The following is a 16443-nucleotide window of genomic DNA, read 5'->3' on the forward strand; positions in this document are numbered from 1 at the left end:
CCAACAGGTGGCAGGATGGCTCAGCTGGTGAGAGCACATGCTCCTAACAACAAGGTTGCTGGTTCGACTCCCGCATGGGATGGTGGGTTGTGCCCCCCACCCACAACTAAGATTGAACACAGCACCTGGAGCTGAGCTGCCCTGATCTGTCGACGGGTGGCCGGATGGCGACTGGACTTGGAGCTGAGCTAGCTGCGCCCTCCACAACTAAGATTGAAGGATAATAACTTGGCTGTTCCCTTTCCCCCAATTTGCCAACACTGTTCCCCTTCCCCAATTCACCAATGAAATCTTTAAAAAAAATAAAGAACTGTGAGATTGTAGAGTAAGGGGAAGCTCAGGCAATTGCAGTTTTTATTTGCTACAACCATGTTTGGTGCCCACCGATGTGCATAATATATTTTTGGCCCTTGATCTAAGTCTGGAAGAAAGGTAATTCTATCATTCAGCTTTGTACTGGGTACTGTTAGTGGGTATTCTGGTGATCAGTGCTTTCCTGCCTCATGAGGCTAGTGGCAATTTGCAGTGAAGTATCAAAGGGAGACCAAACTGCTTAACATAGTTTTCATACGATATTGAGAGTTGTTGATGCCTGCCTGATCTGTGTGTGTTTTCAGTTCTCTATTCACCAAAATATTTGGTTGACCAAGCTATGCCATTTCCTGGTCATGCCCCATATGCAGGGCACTCAAAATGGCCTTCAGATTTTATATTCGATCTTCATAACCATTGGCCAAAGAGCTGTGTGTGATGGTTGCAATGCCTCTCCCATTTTTAGAGAAGGCATGGCTCCCCCATGCTTGTTGCTGTTTAGCTATTGTTTCAATCCATCCACTGTTTGAGTTCAAATACATCTGATCAATCACCTAGAACACAGAATGATATAGCATTTCCTAGGATTCAAGGTCTGTCATTTCCTTGGGTAAATCTTAGAAGTGTGTGCACAGGTATATATATGCATGTGGGGGAATGTTGGCAATTTTGAAGGGAAAAGGAGTGGACGTCTTTGTGTCTACCTACATTCTTTTTCTGTTGTCAGCTGGAGAAATGCATACTTGTCTGAGGTTCAGGTTAGGAGAATAGACCTTTTTTTATTTCTTTAAAGCCATTTATCACCTGATTGTTTAATGTTGTTTATACTGAGGAACAAGCTAGAGTGGACTTAAAAGGAGTTCAATTTTAGAATATAAAAGTCAAGACCAAGGAAAATAAGACAAAATTATTTCAGATCTGCATAAGAAAGGTATTTTCCTTTGCATACGAGGTATGTCCTTAGATAATTACTAAGGGATGGTCCTGGGGAAGGCAGGGTATTGGTATTGATTTGTGTAAGTATTCATTGGCCACCAGTTATAAGTGGTTGAGACTTCGATACAGAGATCTGTACTAGAGCCTTCAAAAAAATCAATGCCCAAGTTACCTTGGTTTGCTGTCCATTCTAAATGCCTGCTCAGAAAGGAGCAGGGAGTGGGCCTGAAACCCAATTTTCCCTCTTTATGGACCTTTCTTCGGATGTTAAATTACCAAATATGCCTAGTGGTTAAGATGACCTTTTAAGCGTTGTCACTTCTGATCTCATCTACCCTTTATTGTCGCCTTCCTGCTACAGCCTAGGCCGTGCTACAGCTGATTTCCAAAATGTGATCTTACCTTATTTAAAAACCATCTTTCCCAGCCTTTTACAACTTGTAGAACTTTGACATTTTGGGTATAAAGCTGCACCTGTGGCTTAACTCTTAAAGGTATGTTTGGGAAGCCTGCCCAACTTCATCAGATGCAGTTGAGGACTGCAGGAACTGGGGGCAGGGGCTTTCTGCTGGCCCCAGGTGGCTGACTCCAGTCAAACCTCCTGCGAAATCTCTGCTTGCTTGCTGGCTTCCTTTCTTGCACCCATTCATTCCTTTGTTCAACAAACGTTTATTAAGCCCATTGAGAGCAAACCAGTTGTCACTGGACATTGGCGGTGACTGTTATAGAGTGGCATGTACAGGTCCTGTGGGGAATAAGGGAAGGCTTCCCAGAGGCAGTGCCATTGGAGTCAGGGTTTGAGGAATGATTAGGAGTTTGAGGAGAGGGTTGGCATTTCCCACATGCTGTGTTTGGGGCAAACGCTGTTTGGAATGAAGGTAGTCTTGGTGTGTGGTGAGACTCGAAGCAGGGGAAGTCTGCAGGGGCTGGGAGATAAGGAACCTGGCATGTGACCTGTAATCAGGGACCAACAGAAACTGTAAAACGCCTGGTCCGACAGTGGTGGTAGCCCTTAATAATTAGGAAAATGGCCCTGAAAGGTTATGGCCAGTTCTGGTTTAAGTTCGACAAAGCCTTGAGCATAACACCCCAGGGTCACCTCTGTTGGGAAAAACTGGCAAGATTGATTTTCAGTCCTGATTGAAGCCTGCTTTGACCCCTGCTCCCCCCTCCCAGCCACCTGAACCCTCCTAACCTTGCCTGGTTGACCCAGCTCTCTGGGTGTACCCCTCCCCTGCAAGCTATTCCTGTCCCAGGTTCTTCTCTCAATGGAGCAATTTAATGTTTGCTTAGCTGTGCACACCCCAATTCTCAGAGGACTTGAAATGTGGCCTCACGACATTGTCCCAAAGCCTCGGGGGCTGGCACTCAGGTGTGGGATGGCTGGAGTAGCCAGGACTGCTGCTCCTGCTGCCACTGCTGGTGCCACCTCCAGAGTCTCTGGGCTGGCGGATGGCTCTGCATTCTCTGGTGGCTGCCTTGGAGGGCAGGGTTTCTGCTTTCAAGATTTTACGCTGAGTGGGAGCAGAGCAAGGCCGAGTGTGCAGCCAGCTCCCCTTTGCATGGTCAGGGGGGAAATAATGTAAATAAATAGCACCCTCCCTCTGTACTCCCTCATGTGGGGTTGGCGAAGAGGGGAGGTACTGCCGCTTTTCCCCCTCACCACCATCCCCCACAAAACAAAACAAAAACATCTCTGGCAAGTCTAGTTGGAGCACGCTTCTCTCTGGCCCAAGGCTGGGGCTGGGTCCTGCTTTTCTGGTCTCTCAGGAGTTGATGTCAAAGTATGTTTTCACTTTAACCTCAGGCCCCGCTTTGTCCCCATCCTTGAGACCATCTGACTGCATCTCCAGCCCTTGCCTCTCCTTACCATCATTTCTATTTGTCACCAACAGTCAGTGCCAGCAGTGGAACTTTCCCACTTCTGCCAGCTTAGCTTCCTTTTAAAGGGAACAAGTCTCCCCTCCCCACTCTTGCCCTGCCCCCCCCCCGCCCCTTTAGCCCCTTTTGGAGAACTGAAAAGATGGAGAGAGGCCCGTGGTAATCCCCCTTGCGTTTTTCGCTTCTCTTGCCCCAGGTACAATTTGGGGAGTCCATCAATAGTGCCCTGTTCCAGTGGGAGGGAGGAAGTTATCAGGGCTCTCTCCACTCTTGTGGGGCTTGGCTGTGGGCACCTGAACTGCCCTCTGGCTCGGGAGGCTGGTGAGGTGATTGCGGCCTTCTTCAGGGTCTCGGAGCGAGGCTCCAAAGAAGGGAGGCAGAACGCAAGGCAGTCCACCTCCCCAGAGGCGCACAGAGCATTCCTGTGCTTTGCCCCCCTAGGAACTGCCATGTGGCACTTCTTCTGGAGCTTTATGCTGGCAGCCGAACCTCCCAGTTGGCCACTCACGCCACTGCTGCTGTCCCACTGTGTCTTCCCCAAGATAGGCAGTAGTATGCTCTTCCTTTACTCAAACTACCAAACTTCCAGTGGGTGTTACCGTCTCTTCAACTTCACCCCCCCCCAGTCTGACTTTCTTTTTGGTCAGGATGTACCATTTTCTAAGATGCTTGTCCGAAATTTAGAGAAGCCTTTTTGAGCATGTGGGGTGACAGTTAAGTTTTCCTCCTTTGTGACCCATCTCTCTGGTCTTGAGCCCTTCCCTCTGCAATACGCCAACTTGAATTTGGGGTCTGTGGCCTTTAAGGCCTCCCTTTGGGATGGGAAATAATGTGGCAGTGCTAGGAGGCCAAGGGGAAGAGTGGGGAGCTGGCAAGGGTGGGACACAGGCAGGGTAGAAAGCTAGGGGGAAAGGCGCTGGCTGGAGCTCAGTGGTACTCGAGAAAGAGGGAAGAGGTAGGTACTCTGGAGGGAAAGAAGTCGTGCCCTTCAAATGCCCCTCAGCACCCAGTGACCTGGTGGCCTTAAGTCAGTATCATTGTGTGTGCTAATAAATGTGTACCTGCTCTAGGCAAGCCCATCAGGCGAATAGGTGGTGATTCAGATTTAGAACCTGAAACCACAGTGAAGGTGGTTGTTTGTTTTAGGAAAGGATTACTCTTATGGTACCTGCAGCCTGCTTCCCTTATAGACTTAAGATTGCATTTAAGAGAAAAGCAGTTTGCATGCTTTTGAGGATCTTCTGTGAGTCACCTCTCCCCTTTCGGCAATGCCCAGCACCTTGTAGATGGCCACTTTGACGGGTAAGCTCTGGGGACAAGGCAAAGGTGCTGGGGTGTCCTCCACACTCCTGGCAAGAGCACCAGAAAACAGGATACACTGCCCAAAGAGGGCAGTCTAGTCAGATGGGGCTCTTTTGTAGGAACTTGCAAAGCTAGGTGTGGAGGCTCTCGTTTGCGACTTGGACCCTCTAGTTCCTTGTGATTTTCCCCAAGCCACCAAGGGAAGCAAGACAGGAAGGTTTATGGGAACCCAGCCAGTTAGGGGGCATTCTGGGGAAAGTGGCGGTGGTCCCAAAACTAGGCCTCATGTCCCTTCTCTGGTTGTGTCTCCCATGCTAGAAGAGCACCTCTTTCTGATGAGGAGTCCACGACAGGCGACTGCCAGCGCTTTGGATCTCAGGAGTTTTGTGTCAGCAGCAGTTTTTCCAAGGTAAGGGGCTCTGTGGGGCTACGTGCCACCCACCAAAGGGTGCAGCTGAACTGCCTAGGCGATGTGTCCAGCCTGCTGTCCTCAGAAGGGGGACGGGAAGGGACAGGGTATTTCCCAGGAGTTGCTGTATGTGAGACAGAAATTGGCCAGCTGCTCTTTTCTTCTTCTGAGACCTGGTTGGTCGAGATGCAAAGAGGACCAGCGGTCACCTCTCCTGGGCCTTGGGACACTTGCACCATCCACAGAGAGCTACTAAGATGGGCACACTGCTCTGTCGTTGCAGGTGGAGCTCACAGCAGTTGGAAGTGGCAGCAATGCCCGGGGGGCAGACCCAGATGGCAGTACAACAGAAAAACTTGGGCACAAGTCAGAAGACAAGCCTGACAACCCCCAGCCAAAAATGGACTATGCTGGAAACGTGGCAGAGGCCGAAGGTCTCTTGGTACCCCTGAGCAGCCCAGGAGACGGGCTAAAGCTTCCGCTTCCTGACGGTGCCGAGGAAGGCAACAGCAGGCCGGACTGCTCCTGGACTCCCCTCAGCACCCAAATGAGCAAACAGGTGGACTGCTCACCTGCTGGGGTAAAGGCTTTGGACTCAGGGCATGGTGTTGGGGAGAAGAATACTTTCATTTTGGCAACTCTGGGAACTGGCGTTCCCGTGGAGGGAACCCTGCCTCTGGTTACCACTAACTTCAGTCCACTGCCAGCTCCTATCTGCTCCCCTGCTCCCAGTTCAACCTCCGTCCCCCCGTCTGTTCCAGATCCATTCCAGGTTCCCCTCTCTGTCCCTGCCTCGGTGCCCCATACAGGGCTAGTTCCTGTCCAGGTTGCCACTTCGGTTCCGGCTCCTTCCCCTCCCTTAGCACCAGTCCCAGCTCTGGCTCCTGCACCACCATCAGTGCCCACGCTCATCTCTGATTCGAACCCCCTCTCGGTTTCGGCCTCGGTCTTGGTGCCGATGCCAGCTTCTGCTCCACCCTCGGGCCCTGTTCCCCTGTCAGCTCCGGCCCCGACCCCCCTCTCAGTCCCAGTTTCAGCTCCTCCCTTGGCCTTGATCCAGGCTCCCGTGCCCCCTTCGGCTCCGACCCTCGTTCTGGCGCCTGTCCCCACTCCAGTCCTGGCTCCCATGCCGGCATCCACGCCTCCAGCAGCTCCCGGCCCTCCGTCAGTGCCGATGGCCACTCCAACCCCCTCCTCTGGCCCGCCTTCCACCCCCACCCTCATCCCTGCCTTTGCTCCTACACCGGTGCCTGCACCCACCCCAGCCCCAATCTTTACGCCAGCCCCCACGCCCATGCCGGCTGCCACGCCAACTGCCATTCCCACGTCTGCACCCATCCCCGCGTCCTTTAGTTTGAGCCGAGTGTGTTTTCCTGCAGCTCAGGCACCAGCTATGCAAAAAGTCCCTCTATCCTTTCAGCCAGGGACAGTACTGACCCCGAGCCAACCACTGGTATATATCCCACCTCCGAGCTGTGGGCAGCCGCTCAGTGTGGCCACACTGCCAACCACCCTGGGAGTCTCCTCCACTCTTACACTCCCTGTCCTGCCATCCTACCTGCAGGACAGGTGTCTCCCCGGTGTGCTGGCCTCCCCAGAGCTACGGTCTTACCCATATGCATTTTCTGTGGCCCGGCCTCTGACTTCAGATTCCAAGCTGGTCTCTTTGGAGGTGAACAGGCTCCCGTGTGCTTCCCCATCTGGCAGCACAAGCACCCAGCCTGCGCCCGATGGGGTCCCCGGGCCTTTGGCAGATACTTCCCTCTCCACTGCTTCTGCCAAGGTGCTTCCAGCGCCACAACCTTTGCTGCCAGCCCCCAGCATGAGCTCAGCCCCACTCCACCCCACCAAGATGCCAGGTGGCACTGAGCAGCAAACAGAAGGAACTTCCGTCACCTTTTCTCCCCTCAAGTCACCTCCACAGCTGGAGCGAGAGATGGCCTCTCCACCAGAGTGCAGCGAGATGCCCCTTGACCTCTCCTCTAAGTCCAACCGCCAGAAACTTCCATTGCCGAACCAACGCAAGACACCCCCCATGCCTGTGTTGACCCCCGTGCATACCAGCAGCAAGGCCCTCCTCTCCACGGTCCTGTCTAGGTCTCAGCGCACAACTCAGGCTGCCGGCAGCAGTGTCACTTCATGCCTGGGCTCCACTGCCTCGCCCTTTGTCATCTTTCCTGAGATTGTGAGGAACGGGGACCCAAGCACCTGGGTGAAGAACTCAACTGCATTGATCAGTACCATTCCTGGCACCTACGTAGGAGTGGCCAACCCTGTGCCTGCCTCCCTGTTGCTGAACAAAGAGCCCAACCTGGGCCTCAACAGAGACCCCTGTCATCTCCCCAAGCAGGAGCCCATCTCCATCATCGATCAAGGAGAGCCTAAAAGCACTGGTGGCAAGAAGGGCAGCCAGGCTGGGACTGAGGGACAGCCAAGCACAGTCAAACGTTACACCCCAGCCCGCATTGCCCCGGGGCTGCCGGGCTGCCAAAGCAAGGAGCTCTCTCTGTGGAAGCCCACGGGGCCAGCGAATATTTACCCACGGTGTTCAGTCAATGGGAAACCCACCAACACCCAGGTCCTGCCTGTGGGCTGGTCACCATACCACCAAACGTCTCTGCTTTCCATTGGCATTTCCAGTGCTGGGCAACTGACCCCTAGTCAGGGGGTGCCCATTCGGCCCACCAGCGTTGTTTCAGAGTTTTCTGGTGTGCCATCTCTCAGCCCCAGTGAAGCTGTGCATGGACTTCCTGAGGGGCAGTCACGGCCTGGGGGTCCCTTTGCTCCAGAGCAGGACACTGGCACAAAGAACAAAACTTGCCGGATTGCTGCCAAGCCTTATGAAGAACAAGTCAACCCTGTCCTTCTGACTCTCAGCCCTCAGACAGGGACCCTCGCGCTGTCTGTTCAGCCTAGCAGTGGGGACGTAAGAGTGAGTCAGGGACCTGAGGAATCAGAGAGCCACCTCTGCCCTGACAGCACTCCTAAGACAGAAGGCCCTAAGGGGACTTGTGGCCTGAAGCTGGCAGGAGACACAAAGCCTAAGAACCAAGTGCTCGCCACCTACATGTCCCACGAGCTGGTCCTGGCCACCCCCCAGAACCTACGCAAGATGCCCGAGCTGCCATTGCTACCTCACGACAGCCGCCCCAAGGAACTCATCTTGGACGTGGTCCCAAGCGGCAAGAGGGGCTCCGGCACACAGCTTTCGCAGCTTGGAAGCCAGGTGGACCTGGGGCGGGTGAAAATGGAGAAGGTGGATGGCGATGTGGTCTTCAATTTAGCCACCTGCTTTCGGGCCGATGGCCTCCCAGCAGCTACCCAGAGGGGCCAAGCTGAAATTCGGAATAAGGCTGGGCAGGCTCGAGTGAAACAGGAGAGCGTAGGGGTCTTTGCTTGCAAGAACAAGTGGCAGCCAGACTCAGTGGTGACCGACGGGGTGACGGAAGCTCTGCCGCTCAAGAAAATGAAGTGCGGCAAAGAGAAGGATAACGAGGAGCAGCAGCCGCAAGCCAAGGTCATAGCCCGGAGTTCCCATGGACCCAAGGTGAGTGCTGGGCTGAGGTTGAGGGCAGGGCCCAGACATCGGTGGTCTGCTTTGTCCTGCAGATGTCAACCTTGTTTCACTGTGGCAGTGTCCTTGAGTAGCTCTGTGAATGGAACTGATTGGAAGGCGTGTAGAGAGTGAAGAATGACCTGCTGTCTTCTTTCTAACTCACATTCTCCATATCTGGTATTTTAGCATGGGGAGGGGCTGGCATGCATTTTGTAGGATTTGGAAAATGAGTTGGTCCCTAAAGCAAGGAAAACCATTGTCCCAGATGACGTTGGAAAGCGGAAGAAGGTATTGGCAAGGGAAATCAATAACAGGCCCTTCCTTGCATAACCATTCTTTTCCTTTTCTAAGACAACCGCTGGCCTTGAGAACTTGGGGCCCAGGGAAGGAAGGGGCCTTTGACAGGGTTGTTCTCTGTACCACTGGGGGAGCCGGCTCAGGATTTGCTTGGAGTTTCGTGGGCCTAGAGCCAATTTGGCTGCTGGGCGTATCCGCCAGTTTCCTACCCCCATAATGCTTGGGGTGGCAGCTTTGGGGTTTCTGCCCATTAGGAATTTGGTATGCGAGGCAGGTGAGCATCTAGGTCTGGGTTCGTAGTAAGCTAAGGATGGTGGCAAGGTTCTTAGCAAAAAGGTGGCTCACAAGGACTTGACTTGAATCCAGTGGTTCTCCAGAGAGGATCTGAAAGCCACTGGTGATCTAAGGAGATTCTTGAAGCAGTTGATAGGGCTGATTCAAAATATGGAGCAATTTGAAGTTCTGTTAACAAGCCTTCAAATTGGATTGTTCCACTATTTTTTTTTTTAAGCTGAGCCATCCTGCTACCTGTTGGCAGCTCAGCGGCTGCTCAGCTCAGGCTGGACTTGAACTGCTGTTGCTCAGAGCTCAAACTCTTGAGCGAGCTCTTAACCAACTGAGCCACTGAGTGCAGCCAGCCCATCAAATTGGATTGTTGATATACACTGATGAGTAGATTTCTAGCCAGAGCATCATGAATTTATTTGAGGCAGAAACTCTTAGTCTTTTTTGCACTATAGAGTGCTTTCAGAAGTGATGGGAGCTATGGACCTCAGAATTTTGCCAATAATTTCAAGGGGTTCATGGACCCACCCCCTCCACAAAGCCTACCCATGGACTCCAGGTTAAGAACCCCGGGGATAGAGTTTGGATGGGGTTTACTCAATGACCTCACAACTTCTGTATGGCAGAGATGTGCTAAGTAGGAACATAGGTCACGACATAGTAGAGCATATATACTATAGCATTTGCTCAGATAACTGCAATCTGCCCTTGCTGGTAATAATAATAATAACAATAATAACAATAATAATAATAATAATAATAATAATACATGTCATTATAGTTCCCATTTGTTGAACTACTATATATCAAGTGCTTCCTATATACATTTTCTAACTTAATCCTTACAGTAACTCTATGAAGTAAGCACTATGCCCAATTTGCAGATAAGAAAATAAAGGAAACAGACTGAGTGGGTAAATTACCCCAAGTTGCACGGCTACTAAATGGCAGAGCTGGAACTCAAGTTCAGCTCTTGTTGGCTCCAAAGTTCATGTTCATCTTCAGTTATACCATACTATCTTCCATTCTTCTTAATATGCATAGCTGTTTTACTGACCACTTAGCGAGTGTTTGTTGAGCAGGTCCTACATGCCAGTCCCTCCCAGGCAGTGGAACATCATCGTCAGGTGGGTGGAATAGTGTTTTGGTGAGGAGTATGCTTTCTGCAGCCAGGTACAGTGTCTGAGTTTGAACCTTGTTCCTACTTCTTATCTGAGTGATATCAGTCAAGTTACTTAATATCTCTGGCCCTCAGTTTTTTCATCTGTACAATGAGACAATAATAGTACCTACTCATAGAGCTATGTAAGATTAAATGAGATGATGATCTGAAATGTTCAGAATAGGCAAATCAATTGAGATAGAAAGATCAGTGGCTGCCTAAGGCTGGTAGGGATGGGGACTGGGCAGTGATAGCTTCATGGGGATGGTGTTTCCACATGGGGTGATGAAAAAGTTCTGGAACTAGATAGTGATGATGGTTACACAACTCTGTGACTGTATTAAAATCAATTGAATTGTAAATTTAAATAAATGAATTGTATGGTGTATCTCAATAAATTATACATCAGTAAAGGTATTGTTAAAAAAAATTCAATGAGATGATATACTTAAATGTTGAGAACAGTACCTGGCACATACCCTGTTTCCCTGAAAATAAGACCTAACTGGAAAATAGCCCTAGAATGATTTTTCAGGATGCTCATCATATACGCCCTACCCCAAACATGGGCCCCAGTTAAGATCGTCAGCCAGACATGACTGTTTGAATAAATGTAGATTTTTGTACATGAATAAATGAATAAATGTGGATTGTTGGAACAAAAATTAATATAAGACCTGGTCTTATTTTGGGGGAAACACGGTAGTAAGTGCTCAATAAGTGGTAGCAGCCGCTGTTATTATTGTTAGTATTGCCAGTAAAATAGATGTGGTACTTGCTCTCACAGAGCTTACCAGTATGTCTTGCAGATGACTTGATGACAGGCAAGCACTGCCTCTTCCTATATTGGATGGACAGTTCACTGGGCCCACTGACACATGCAGCGGGCAGAGAATACAGTTACAGGATCAGTGGCCTTGAAATGGCCCTTAGCGATGACCTGTAATGATTTAATAAATGTCCTTTTTTTCAGGATAGCAAATAACTTAGGTCTTTTTTTTCTTATGTTCCATTTTCCTGAGAAAGAAACCATTGATAAGCAAACTATGGTCAGGGGTTAATTCAACACAGCCCCTTTCAGGGCATGGCCAAGAATCAGACGAGTCACCTGTCTCCAACCCTACCTGCCCCAAGGCTTCGCAGAATCCCGAAGGATCTTCTGAATCATCAGAGAAGAAAGACTTCTACTTCATCTGGCACTGGGTGTATTTTATTGTCTTTTCATCCTTTGGAAAACCTTTCATACTCTGTTCACTGCAACATTCATCTTACACGGTCTCCCCATCCTCCCAACTCTTGGCCTAAGTTGGAATATTTTTACTCTCAGTGCTGCCTTTCCAGAAGATACAGACAGAAATCCCTTCTACATGTTGTACTTGTTTTTATCTGTCTTAGGAAGTAAAAGTTAATGATCTGTGCTTGAAAGAGACAGCTAAAAATGATATTCAGAAATAAATAGAACATGTTCATGGAACTTTATTCCCCCTGACTTAAAATAGTTTTTCTCTGGCCGTACCCGAAGGTCAGATTTTAAGCAGCGGTTTCCCATCTTCCTATTTCCTCCCTAGTTCTTCCTTTCTCCTAACACTTTGGTTTGTAGAAACTGGCAGCAAACAAAGAGGGGAACTGAACTTGAATGTTCAGCTCAACCCTCTGCTAAATAAGAAGCAGGAGGAATTCATGGGATAGTAGGAATCCCTGGAATTTGATGGGGAATGGTGACTTCCCTGGAGAATTGAGACCCCCCCCCCTGCCTCCAGAAAATGTTCCATCAATAAGATATCTGCTATCCCCTTAGCTGGAGCTAGATAGTGATAACCTTCTAAAAGGTGGCGTGTGGGTCTGCCTGGGAAAACAACTCTTCCTAGGGCCTGCTTTCATCGTTGAGATATGTTGCCTATTCGGCAGTCCCTGGATACTAGAATACTGCAAATCCCTACCTTTCCCTATTTCTTGTTTGGAGGCATGAAGAGACATGAACGCTTGTGAGAATATGTGACTGTTAAGTTGAGTGTCCTTGCGGTGTGTAAGCACAACCATTGTACCTATCTGACACACCAGGCAGTAGGCATGAGTGGGGTTGAGCCAAACAGTCCAGGACGCAAGTAAGGAAACAGAGGAGTGAGAGCTGATATGAAGAGGCCCTGGCTACGAACCAGGAGCCTTGGCTCTTAGGCCCAGCTCTGCCAATGTGTCACTGCAAGCACAAATGAGTTAAACTGCAGGTTTGCCTCGGAAGTGGCAGCCCCTGAGTGAACAGACGCCATGGGTTGCATGTTGCCCTGGACAAAATCATTTAACTTCTTGTCTTGGAGCTTCGGTTTCCTTGTCTGTTCAATGGGGATGATTTTGGCTTCTCCTCTCAGGGTGTATGGGAAGATCCAATCAAATGATAAGAGTATTTTGAAAAGTTGAAAGTGCTGCAGAGCATAAAGTGGCATTATTAATAATGCCTGGGCCTTTTCTGTGTTTCTCATAAGTGTGGGGAGATTTGAATTGCTCCTGTGTCTTGCCTGTCTTCTTGCCTTAGTTGAATCTATTTTCTGGTATTAATCTGTACTTGAAAATCGACAGTTTTTCTTGAGTTGGCCAGTGCTCCACATTATTTTCAGTTGTTGGTTTCAATACCATTCATAATGAAGTTATTTGAACAATGTAGTCACTCAAGTTGCCGAAGAGGCATTTTTGTTTTCTGCCCATCTCTATTGCTGTTTGGATATAGAGAGCATGGGGCCTGACTTGGCACCTTTTAAAATGGCCCTGGGTGATTCAGCTTGTGAATGCAGACTCTGTAGACCTGTTGAAAATGATGGGGTGTGGATGCCTATGGGGATTAGTTGGGACACAGGATTTAGTCTAGAAAAGCCTCTGTAGCCCACTGTGGAAGGCAGCAGGTGGCCCCTTTCCCCAGCCCCCACCTGAGCAGCTTGTGCCCATGGGTCAGAATCAGGGCACAGGGCTCAGCATTAGGAGCGCTTTCTTAAGAGGAGAAACTGACTTCAGACCTGACCCTCTCTACCCCTTCACAGTGCCGGAAGCCACCTAGTGACCCCCAGGAACCCACCAAGAAAAGCCCCAGGGGGGCTTCAGATTCAGGAAAAGAGCACAATGGAGCCAGGGTAAAGCACAAGCACCGGAAGCCAACCAAACCGGAGTCCCAGTCTCCAGGAAAACGAGTTGATGGCCATGAGGAAGGTAGGCCCCCAGGTCCTGGCTCTCTGGGCTGGGTGGGCTGCAGAGGGATCCCTAGGGCAGGCTGGAGGGGAGGGGCTCCGAGACGGACCAAAAAGCTAGACTTCCTCACTCTGGAAGGAGGGTCTAATTGACACCTCTGAAATCAAAGGCAAGAGAGAAGAGAGAAGTGGCTTATTGGGCTTGCCCTAATCACTAGATAGAATAAGGCATACTCTGGAGGTGGACAGAGGTGGTTTTCAGACAGAAAAAAGTCAGTCCTACAACAGAGTAGCCAACCCATGAACCTGCAATGGGTCTAGGTTCAGAGAAGAAACAGGTTTAGTGAGGATTGAGACTAAAACAGCAGAGTAGGGGTTAGTTACCTTGTTTTCCCTACCTTTGGTGTATTTGAAAACTCCCATTATAGAAAGCTAAAAATTAATAGCTAGCTAGCTAGTTAGAGGGGTTTAGAGAAATCCTGAAGTCTTATTATTTAGGGACACACAGGATGTTCGAGGTGGGGAGGTATATACTTAGCCTGTATGCTCTGCCACTAAATAGTTCCTTGGCGCGCTCATCAGAGAGAGAGAAGCCCAAGTGTTTCTGCCCACAGTAGCCTGTGTTCATGGCTTTGCCCATCCTAAATGATCTGCCTCTTTCTAGTCTGTTGTTATGTACCAGTTTCCCTCTGTTCGCTGCTACCTGTGCCCCTCTTCTGGCCTCACTCAATCCTATAAGATTCATTGAGGTTGCCCTGCTCTGGGATCTGCTCCAGCTCTGTTAGAACTTTCTGGAGGTGTGGCAGCCATACAGTCACACAGGCACCCTGGCCTTCTACTTTCTGGCATGCTGGTGAATTGATTCAGTGCACTGCCTTTTTTTTTTTGGTGTCAGCAAAAATGACCCAACTCCAAGTTTTCAAAAACCACCAGGAAATGCTCCTTCTCTAAAAAAGATACGTAGGTGATAGCAGCATAAGGGGAGCTGATAAATGAAACCCAGGAAGAACACAAATCCTCCCTTGAATTTTCCATCTGAGCCTCTTGGGGGGCGGGCGTTTCCAGTCCTTAGACTCTGATTGTGACATTTCTGCCTTCTGCCCCAAAACCACACATCACTTCAGGATCCTTGGAGAAGAAAGCAAAGAGCAGTTTCCGAGACTTCATCCCTGTGGTTCTGAGCACCCGGACGCGCAGTCAGTCTGGTGAGTGAGTGTGAGGCTATGGCCCATCTTGGCACTTCTCTGCCAAGAGAGGTAGCAATCTGGCCGAGTGATTTTGCCATTGGTTCAGGTGGAGAGTTGGAAATTTGATTCACTGTGCCAAGATTCCCAGCTCCTGGTGGAGACAAGAGAGCCCGGGCTAAGGGTGCTGCTGGTGGTGGTGGTGGGGGGGGGGCAGGCATTGCCCACGATTTTAGGACTATTTTCTTAGCTTTTCAGAATAGGGATTTGACATCTCTTGTTGTCAGCCAGTCGTGGAAAGAGGAAGCTACTCAGGAAAACTGTCTCTATTCCAAGTGTTATCATCTCATGATTATTGGGGCCAATCTCAGGCATAGACGTTTAACCTTTGGGTCTCTGTCTTATTGGCCTATGTGACAGGCATCATCAAAATTGGGAATGGTCGTTGAGTGGTCAGGGCCAGCAGTGTCATATTTGGTCCCCTGAATTTGTATTGGTCAACCCCCAGTATTTAAAAAAGAATAGCCCTTTTTAGCCACCACTATTGTCTGCTAGTTGCCATGTTGTTATGTAGCGCTAGAAGTGGTTGCCCCATTTCACCCAGATTTTCATTCAAAGTGGATAGAATGGGAAGCAGGGCACAGTGTAAACTCAGTTATCTGACATTCTATTAACTGGCACCTCAGCACATAGGAAGCTCAGTGGTTATTGGGGCTCATAATGACAGTCTGGTGGCCTCACAAAATCCTAAAGTGTCCTCTGAATCATCGGATAATGATTATATTACGGCCAGTCCCATTTTAGTGTTAAACACATTGTACTGCATTTGATTCTTTGGAAATTGGTGATTCCTGTGTGACCTCTATGGTGATTCCGTATTATCCAGAATATTAGATTAACCAGAACACTTTGTGCCCTGCCTGGTCCGTATAATGGAAAGTTTACTGGATATTTGCTGTCTTTAAGTGGTCTGACTTACTTGAAGCTTTGGGTCAAGGGCCACCCTGTCTGCCTCAAACCATTTCTTTCTTCTGCTGACCTCACTTGGCTTTGGAGTTTGTTGAGTTAATAGCCAGGCCTTGGGAGAAAGAGGGTGGTGTTTCAGAGCAGCTTCTGAGAAAGATGTCAGATCTCCTGTAGTGCTAAATTGGGCCAATTTAGAATTGTACTTTTGTTGTTAGCAGAGTTGAAGGAAGGAGTAGGGAGGAAAATGGCCTCTTGGCCAGGTGGCAGAGGAAAACAGAAAAGGTACCATCATTCTGGGGTGGTGGGGAGAGGAGGGAGAAACGCTTTGCCAACAGTGAGGAACAGTTGAAGCAGGGGGCGGGGGGGGGGTGCCATGGAGAAAGCTCCACCCCTGGGTTCTCGGCCAATCAATAGGAGGTGGGGTCAATGTAAGGGAAGAGGGCCTGGCTGAGGAGCATTTGGGTGGGACTAACGTAGGCCATGTCAAAGGCAAGGAACTCCTTCTTGCTTTGCTTTTCCTGAGATTCTTCTTTTGTGACAGTTCTGCTTCTCTAGGGTGGCTCTGTCAGCAAGATTAGTGGTCACATAGTGAACAGGGGTGGGGTCACCATGCCAGTCTGCCCTCCCTCACTCTCTATTAAAACGTGATTTCCCAAAGGGCAGGGACCTGTGGCCCTCTCCTACCCCTCACACAGTGCTTGGTGCCTTGTAAGCACGAAGTAAGAGTTTGTGGAATTAGTTAAAGTGGCAACGTGGATGAGGAAGGGTATGTGGTTTGGATACTCGATAGCTGTGTGATATACTGCACTCTGTAAAGTGCATAAGGGCAGATTGCCTCATTTGAGTCTCAAAACAGTTCTGTGAGGTCAGTAAGGCAGAAAACAGTATCCCCATTTTATAGATGAGGAAACTGAAGTAAAGGAACTTTCCCAGAGTATACATCTAAGAACTGGCAGAGCCTGACCTTGAGCCCAGACCTT

At 49.5% G+C, this 16443-nt stretch overlaps 1 protein-coding gene across 5 annotated transcripts in view; it reads left to right on the forward strand.

Moving 5' to 3' along the window:
- Nucleotides 1-16443, forward strand: part of BCORL1 (BCL6 corepressor like 1) — a 63680-nt gene that overhangs the window by 20233 nt on the left and 27004 nt on the right. For all 5 annotated transcript variants that reach the window (XM_019653923.1, XM_019653925.1, XM_019653922.1 and 2 more), the window contains 4 exons: nucleotides 4750-4840; nucleotides 5124-8387; nucleotides 13170-13335; nucleotides 14438-14518. In XM_019653923.1, the coding sequence (XP_019509468.1) occupies nucleotides 4750-4840; nucleotides 5124-8387; nucleotides 13170-13335; nucleotides 14438-14518 (3602 nt within the window). The remainder of the gene's footprint in view (nucleotides 1-4749; nucleotides 4841-5123; nucleotides 8388-13169; nucleotides 13336-14437; nucleotides 14519-16443) is intronic.

This window comes from Hipposideros armiger, unplaced genomic scaffold (genome assembly GCF_001890085.2).
Source record: "Hipposideros armiger isolate ML-2016 unplaced genomic scaffold, ASM189008v1 scaffold_210, whole genome shotgun sequence".
In the NCBI taxonomy this organism is placed as follows: Eukaryota; Metazoa; Chordata; class Mammalia; order Chiroptera; family Hipposideridae; genus Hipposideros; species Hipposideros armiger.